This window comes from Meriones unguiculatus (genome assembly GCF_030254825.1).
Source record: "Meriones unguiculatus strain TT.TT164.6M chromosome X unlocalized genomic scaffold, Bangor_MerUng_6.1 ChrX_unordered_Scaffold_30, whole genome shotgun sequence".
Lineage (NCBI taxonomy): Eukaryota > Metazoa > Chordata > Mammalia > Rodentia > Muridae > Meriones > Meriones unguiculatus.
Window position 1 is genome coordinate 12,606,326 of NW_026843706.1, and position 9,073 is coordinate 12,615,398.

Here is a 9,073-nt window from a genome sequence, read left to right on the forward strand (position 1 = left end):
TTTACTTTTCTTTTGTCTTTAGGGCCCACCTCCATTTTCTGCTGTCCAAGTTGAAGTCAGTGTCTTCCAGATGTCAGTAAATAATCTTGTTCCTCTAGCCATTATTATTTTGTTTCAAATATGTGGATTATGTTGATCTCAGTCAGTGAAATGTGGAGGTTAGGATTAAGAGTGTAGCGGCTGAGGCAGATACTCCTCTGCTGTAAGTCATGCTATAGAAAGCTACTACATAAAATGAATATATATTGGATCTTGGAGAGTGCCTTAAACATTTCTTTTCTGTTGCTATGATAAAATACACTGACAAAATGAACTTGTGGGAGAGAGGATTTTAGGTCCATCCTAATGGAGAAATCAGTGTGTATTTTGAGAACAATGATAACATTATATCTATAATCAGGTATGAAAGCATCTCCGTGCTCAACTGGCTTTTGCCATTCTTATACAGTTCAGAATCTCCTGTCGAAGGAATGGTGTCACCTACAGTGGGTGAATCTTCCCACTTCAATTAATATAATCAAGACAATGGCCCACAGACATGGCCGCAGGTAATCCCTTACTGAGACTCTCCTCCCCATTTGCTTGTAGATTGTGCAGGTTGACAATTAGCTCTAAGCATCACAGACCTCCATATGACCAAAAGTGGAAAGTAAATCATCTTTACACACAGATCATAGTGCCATGCAAGAAATTCTTTCAATCTGAAGAAATTCTTTTAGAACTAACCATGGAGTTCAGCAAGGTTATATCAGATCAACAGAAAGTATCAATTATATTTTTACTTTATAATACATATTTGGAAACTGATGGTGAATTTAAAAATCTACTTATTCTCTCTCTCTCTTTCTGTGTGTGTGTGTGTGTCTGTGTGTGTGTTTATGCACATGAACCTCTATGTGCATGTGGAGGTCAGAGGACAACTTGCAGAATAGAGTTCTCTTCAGCTGTGTGGGTCTTAGAGGTTGAACTTAGCTCATCAGGCTTGGAAGCAAGTGTCCTTAACACACTGAGCCATCATTCTGGCCCAAATTTATGGTGAATTTACAACAGGTTTAGCAAAAGTCACATACTTAAGAATGAAACTGGTGCAGACATGCAAATTTGTGCACTGAAATCTACAGAACAGATAAGACAATAAAAGCCTATATATATATATATAGATAGATAGATATAGATGGATTGATAGACAGATAAATAGATAGATAGATAAATATTGCTTGTTGAAGAATTAAAAGATGTCCTTGTTAAGATATCATTTTTCTAAATTCACTGAAAATTTTCAGGAAATACAACCAAAATCCATATGCAAAGCTGTATGTCAAAGGAAATTGCTACACAACAGTCTGATATTTTATAAAAGTCACAAACCTATGGCAAGCTAATTCCAGAAATCGAGTGAATCTCAACTAAGAACAAATAAAAAAAATCCACACAAAGGCATGTCATAACCAGAACACTAGATAACTAAATATAAAGAAATGATTTTGTATACTCTGGAGCTGGTGCTGAAGCAGTTCTCAGCTGTTCAACATAAATGGCAAGAATCCATCTCAAGTCTTCTGCAGCAGTAAGCACTCTTAACCACTGAGCTATCTCTCCAACACCAAAGCAATAAATTTCAAAGTATTAAGAAAAAAAAATGACAACCTTCCTCTTAGGAAATATTTTAGGTGGCAAGAGATTTCTTATAAGAAATCATGTGATGCATACAACAACTTCTATGGACCTGAATGTGTAGAGAGAGTCATGCTTCACTCTTGACTAAGGCAAGGTTTCTGAATATTCTCTTTCTTGTTTTTATCTTGGACTCAGCCATATACTCCACACTTGGCAGACTCTAAACGACATGGTAAAAAGAAAATGTGGGAAGAGACTGGAGCAGGGAACAGTAGGCCTGGTTTCTAGGCTACTCATAAACACTGAAAAAAAAATCTCAGCTACATAGAAAAAAGAACGAATTGAGTCCTGGCGCTATTGATCTCTGCAGTAACATTTTTCATCTGTACAGTGAAGTTTTTCTTTCTTTTAAAAATTATTATCAGACATGGCCTTACCATGTAGCCCAGGCTGGCTTAGCATGAGATCAAAATGTTTTCTTGCTTCAGCTTAAATAAAAAACATAACTCAATCCTGCATGCTGGATGCCTGTGATGATGGCTTCTTCTGAAGTCTTTTTATAGATAACTTCGTCTGTGTTTTCAGTTATTTGTCGTGTGTGTGTGTGTGTGTGTGTGTGTGTATGTATGTATGTATTCCCTGTTATAAGAAACCAAGTCTTATTGGATTAGGGTCTATACTAATGACTTTTATATTAGCTCACCCATTACAGACTCTGTATTCATATATAGTCACAGTCTCAAGTACTGGAGGTGCAGATTTTTACATAGGAATTTCAAGACGGGCACAATTCTACCTGTCTTAACAGTAATCTCATTCCAGTTGTGTCAATTATAAGCCATACAGTTTTGGGGAAATTACAAAACCGTGTGAACTTTAGGTTCTTCAACTATGAAGTAGATTTGTTGGGATGTTTGTGATGCATGTAAAGTGCATCCAAAGCATGCTGTGTATTAGAATACAAATATCGGACAGATATCTCTATGCTGCCATCCTTCCCCCACTACGTGATCTATTATTTAATTTATCTACAGCCTTTCCTAACTGGACACAACTGAAACTGCTGTAATTTAAGTAAGTATTGTGTATTAGTTATGATTTCTTTTGCTGCTATGAAATATCATGACCAAAGCAACTTGGGGAGGAAAGGGTTTATTCAGCTTGTACTTCCATATCACTGTTCATCATTGAAGGACATCAAGATAGGAACTCAAATAAGGCAGAAATTCAGAGGCAGGCACTAACACAGAGGCCATGGAGGGGTGCTGTTTTACTGCTTGCTCACCCTGCTTTATTATAGAGAACCCGGGACCACCAGTGTAGGGATAGCACCACCCGCAATGAGCTGGGCCTTCCTCCAGCAATCACAAGCAGTCGGCGTGTCTACAACCTGAACTTATGGAGGCATTTCCTCATTTGAGGTTTCCTCCTCTAAGATGACTTCAGCTTGTGTCAATCTGACACAAAATTATCCAGCACATACTAGGATGTTAATATATATTTTTATTCACTATTCACATTTTGATTAAAAATTTTCATATGGCATGATTTCATCATGTTCCTTCCCCTGATCTAGGTTCTCTGTCCCTACCCACCTAACTCTGTTTTCTTTTTCACACTCAAAAAACCACAAAACACAAAAACAGAAATCAAAGCACACAGCAAAAAAAATCAATAAGACAAAAACAAATCAAAAAAACCCAACCAAACAAAAACAAAAATCAAAACAAAGCCCAAATCCAACAAACTCAAAACAACAATAACAACTGAGAGACCAAAGAATTAAATATTAGGGGTTTTTGGGTCGTATTTGTTTAAAGTTTAAAGTATAAGCCTGAACGAAGGCCTGACAGGTGGAGACACGTCTTGCCGCCTACCGAGAGAAACTCGCCTTACCACTTTCTTTTCCTGCCCACTAGAGATACGGTTGTTAAGAAACCAGCCCAGATCTTGGAGCCTAAAGTAAACCAATCGTTTCAAAAGGCAATTTCCCTTACCCAATTATGTAATGCCAAGGCATGTAATCCCCACTTTCATTTTTTCTCTTTAAAAACCTTGAATCCCTAGACCTTCCCACCACACTCCTCCTCTTCACCAAGGAGGTTGCTGTGACCCAGGCTCAAGCATGTATTAAATAAACCCTCATGTATTTTCAGCAGAGTTGATTCCTGGTGGTCTTTGGGGGTCTCAGGAACTGGGCATAACACAGCAACAACAACAAATCGTAGCATTTGTTTTATGTTGCCCAGCTATTGCTGGACATGGGGTTTGTCCTGGAGTGTGGTTGACAGTTGTTGGAGAAAACAGATTTTCCCTTTGCCAGTTGCAAACCACTTCTTGATTAGGGATGAGACTCTTCATCCACTCCTCCTCTCAGGGCTGAGACCCCATCTGGTGTTGTGATGGTAATACTGATTTTGAAAATGCGAGCATCACCTAGAAAATAAGCCTCCAGGCATACCTGCTGGGGTTTATCAGGTTAGTCTCTGGCCATGCCAGTCACTGGTTTTGATGGAAAGGTGGCTGAACACAGGCATTCTAGCTCTTCTTGAACAGCTACCTCCAGCTCCTGCTTCCAGGACGTCCCCAAGATGATGACCTTTATCCAAAAGTAATCCCTTTCTCCCATTAGTTTTGTCAGTTTCTGAATGCTCTTCCATTTAGGTCACTGGGTAACTTATAAAGAGGACTTTATTTGGCCCCTAATTTTAGAGATTAAAAGTCCAAGAACACAACTCTGCTCTGATAAAGGCCTCATGGCAGCCACCATTATAGTGGGATTGTGTGCAAGAGGGACAGATCAGGAATCCAGAGAGCTATTCTGGAGTCAGGCTCTGTTAAAAATGATTGTTTTTATTTTATGAATGCTTTGTCTGAATATATCTTTGCACCACATTCATGCGTGGAACCTGTGAAGACCAGAAGAGGACAACAGATTCCCTGGAAGTGCAGTTTAGGAGTTGCAGAAAGCTGCTATGTGGGTCTGGGTTCCAAATCTAAGTCCTCTGCAAGAAGAATTGATCCATCTCCAACTCAAAGGCTAACTCTTTCAATAACCACCTCTTGCAAGAAATAGCCAGGGTACTCTGTGAATTATATCAGTTATTACTTTTTTTTTAATGTATATAATGTTCTGCCTGCTTGTACACCTGCAGGCCAGAAGAGGGCACCAGATATCATTATAGATGGCTGTGAACCACCATGTGGTTGCTGGGAATTGAACTCACTGGGAGAGCAGGCAGTGCTCTTAACCTCTGAGCCAACTCTCCAACCCCGAGTTATTACTTTTTTTAATTTATTTTTTATTTATACATTCCATTTACAACCTGGTCGTAGCCCCTTCCTTCCTCTCATCCTAGTCCCAACTTCCTACGCTCTTACTCCTATAACTCTCCCCTCTTCCTCAGAAAAGGGGCCTCCACTGCCCCCACCAACCCACTCCAGCACAAGTCACATTAGGGCTGAGCTCATCCTCAACCACTGATACCAGGCAAGGCTGCCTGCAAAAAACTCAAGTCCAATTGGATCAAAGACCTCAATGTAAAATTAGATACACTACATCTATTAGAAGAGAGTGGAGGTCAACCTTGAACTCATTGGCACAGGAAGGAGATAACTTCCTAAATACAATATATCAGTTATTTCCAGGAGGATGATGCTCCCAAAGAGTTCCCATTTGACTCAACCTCTTGGAAGTCCCACCAACTCTGCATCACACTGAAGACCACATTTCCTGCACAAGATCTAGATGGGGATTCCTGTCTGTCATATCCATCTGCTATTCAAAAGGAACTGTTTATGGCACTGGAGAGATAGCTCACTGGTTAAGAGACCATACTTCTCTTCCAAAGGAGCCAGGTTCAATTTCTAGCACCTGTAGGAAGTGTATTATGCCTATAACTTCAGCTCCAGGGGCATCTGACAACTCGGGCCTCCTAGCACACTGGCACTGACATGCGCAGACCCACACACGTACACAAAATCACTAACAATAAAATAATTAAAAACCCAAACTAACATCAGAAGGAACTGTTTTAAAATTGGAAAAGGAACTGCTCAGAATTGAAAACTTTACTTCTTGGGCGTAAGAGAGAGCATGACATAATTCCTTTGGTATAAGAAGACACCCCATTTCTTCTTGATATAGCCGCTGATGATAGACTTTATCATTTATGGGTAAAGACAGCTCTAGATTTACCCAGAATTCCCCTGTGAACACAGAACCTTGCAATGGTCCTCAACGAATCAGACAGTAAGTGGAATGCCTTATTTATTTGCATTGTGATTTTATTAAAACAACTTGCAGATAAAAAACCACACACTGAACTTAACCACATCCAAACTACATATCTGTCAGTTAGCTTCTCTTCTTCTGAAGCTGTGGAGCTTCCCGCCAGAAAAATTTATTAGGATGTAATTCCTTACACATTTTCAAAACATCAGGTATAGTTAAGTTTACACATGTAACTTAATTTTATGGCGAAACAGATTTTGTTGAAGGGGAAAATATGAGTTAACATTTTCTTTCATTTTTCTCAATTTCTCAACATTGGATATATTGCTAGGTTCTTCCACAATTCAAATTAAATTCATATTCTTCAGTTATCACAACATAAGATGGGAGCTTTTGTTATATAAAATGACAAAAGATGGCCAGGTGTGGTGGCACAATATTTAATACTCAAGAAGAAGAAGCAGGCAGATATCTGTGATTTCAAGCCCAGCTTGGTCTACATAGAGAATTTCAGCCTAGATAGGGCTATATAGTGTAACCCTACTTCAGAAAGTAATCAATGTGTTATCAATGCCATTTACAGACTTAGAACACGAAGCCCATGAAATCCTCCAATTAAGAGGAACAAACTTTGAAAAAAATAATTCCAAAAAAATAGTTATTTACTTCCAAGTTCTAGTGCCACCACATTCAGAAGCTTCCTGCATGAAGTCTCAGACTCTTCACTGTGTCTGAAGTCAGCAGTTAGTGTTGTAAGTGGTAAAGGGGTGGTGGCACTAGAACTTGTGTTGGACATGGCACTATGCCATTTGTGGTGGCAATTCTAAACAAAATTCCCTGTTCTCTCAAAGCTTCCTGAACACAGGGGTGGGAAGGAGCTGGAATCACTTAGGTCATACTGTTGACCCAAACCAAATACTCTAAGACATCTATAATTCTGGCTTCAGCCTGGGCCCTTGGGCCCCACAGGAACTCGTGGTGAGGGGGATCACTGTCAGGCACCAGATTGTATTGCAGATACCCCTCCTGCACAAAATTTTCAGTGAAAAGCTCCTTGGCATTCCCAGCTACGTAGTGATTTTCCACAGAAGTTACTCCCATCCTATTGAGTGCTCGCCAGATCACGTCCTCATGGACACGGTCGCCATGCATGCAGATGACACCTAGGGCAATTATTAGGAGGCCTGTCTTAGGCATGCCCTGGACATCAGTAAGCATGCCGTCATAGGTGATCCCCAGGGCTATGGCAATGGAATAGGTATGGACAACAGGGTCCACTTCTATCACATCAAGGCCAAAGACTATCTTCAAACCCACAGTGGCCTCATTAAAGATCCTATCGTAATGCGGCTCATCATCTTTGATAATATTTTCTACAATCTCTGCCTTGTTGGTCAGCTCCTTCATTCTGTACTTGAAGAGCAGGAACTGCACCACACCACCCACCTTTGCAATTAGTGCATGCTGCAACTGAATGGGCTCCTCCTCTCTTTGGTAGCCAGGGGCCTCATCAGATGGGGATATTGGAATGGCAGCCATGACATTGGGAGGAGACGGAGCTCTCTGAGGACTCTGGTGAATTGGTATTCCACCAGCGGGCTTCTTCCTGGGAAGGGTTGGGCTACTGAAAGAGGAGGAGTTATTGTCAGTGGACTCTCCCCACTCAGCCATCAGGCCCTTTTCTTCTCTTTGGGCCTGAGATTCTCCCTGAAACTGGAAACACTGCCTCTTCTGACCATGAGACATGCTGACGTTCCTTGCAGCTTGAAGGCAGGAGGATGGACAGGATCACAGTGATACGGACTCAGACCTGGGGCAAGAAGAGGCAGTGTGAGAATACATTGCTGACAGTTGAAACCTGTCAAAATAGTCAAAATAGTTTTTCTCTCGGGTGGTTCCGTATGGCAACAGGGGAACCCAACTGCCTGTCAGTCCTATTACTTTTGAGACTGAGGGAAGTAGTGAGAAATGTCTCCAGAGCACAGCTATGTTTACAGAGCTTGACATTTCAGTGGTGCTGGGAACTATGGAGTCCCTGTGTTCTGGGGTGGATGGGAGCCTTGGTACCTCCCTCTCACTCTTGACTGCTTGGTCTGACCCCATGTCTGACCTCAGGATCCGTCCCTAGACTAAGCCCTTCATTTCTGGCCCCTGGAGCTCCTGTAAGAGCTGCCGAGGCATCCCAGAGCTTCAGACTCTGAGAACACCATGTATCCGGCTCCCATAGGAAAGGAGAGCTGGACTCTGGGGCACACTTCTGTTGTCTCCTGTGATACCTTCTGCAGTCACGCTGAGCTCTCAACTTTGCACTGTCAGGACCTACACCCACCCCTCTGCCATCCTGCGGCCCAAGTCCTTGCAATGGAAGTCCACAGCTCTGGGCTGGAAAAAGGGAGTGAGGCAGCCTTACATCTGGCTAAACTTGCCTGGGGTGATGGGAAGAGGTAACACACTTCCCTAAAGTCCTTGTGTATTGGGAGGTGGAGCCTGTCTCATACTTACCTTGATAAATGGCAAGGACTGAACTGCTTCCCCTGAGAAACGGAACTCACCCTCCTTAATGTGGAGGCTTATTTCTGTGAGGAGGAAGAAGAGGTAAGTGAGGGGAGGGAATGTGTCCCACATCCAACAGAAGGGCTGGGTCCCGTGTGTTTACATGATGGGAGTCTCTCTGTCCTCACCTTGAGTCCTGACACAACTCCGAGGTTTTTGGTGCTTGAGTCAAGATCTGCTTGATGAGGCCTTCAGCTCTCTGAGATGAACAACCTAGAAACAGATAAAGGGCTTAGTCTGATGGCCCTGACCCAAAGTCTGCTGAGGCAGATAGAGGATGTTGGTCTTCATTTGAACAAAGCCCACCCCTATTATGGTGAAGGCCATTAAGAGCTGCGGTTAGGTTTTACTATTAGGACCGGGGCTTCCTCAGTACATCCTCATGATCTCACCACGTCCCTTCACAGAGCTTGCCCCTCAAAAATGTTCCGTAAACTGAGTGCAGTCTAAGTACACAGGAGGCCGAGGAGAGGCTCACCTGGTCTCGACAGAGTTTCAGGACAGCTTGGACTACATAATGAGGATCATCTCAAAACAAAACCAAATAAACCAACCAAACCAAAGAGCCTGTCTCAAAAAGTCAAAACAATCAAAACGACAATATCTCTGAAATACATACGCACAAACAACCATAAGTTCACTGGCACACACCTACCCATAAATAAAAAC

General features: G+C 42.0%; 1 protein-coding gene across 1 annotated transcript; it reads right to left on the bottom strand.

Annotated features, from left to right (window-relative positions):
• Positions 1-6,739: 6,739 nt before the first annotated feature.
• Positions 6,740-7,597, bottom strand: LOC132651522 (melanoma-associated antigen 10-like). Its single transcript, XM_060376776.1, has one exon. It carries the CDS (start codon positions 7,595-7,597, stop codon positions 6,740-6,742), a length of 858 nt encoding a protein of 285 aa, XP_060232759.1.
• Between the last annotated feature and the right edge of the window lie 1,476 nt (positions 7,598-9,073).

Bases quoted from the DNA above. Each gene is read 5' to 3' on its own strand.
- LOC132651522 (XM_060376776.1), bottom strand. From the start codon at position 7,597: ATGTCTCATGGTCAGAAGAGGCAGTGTTTCCAGTTTCAGGGAGAATCT.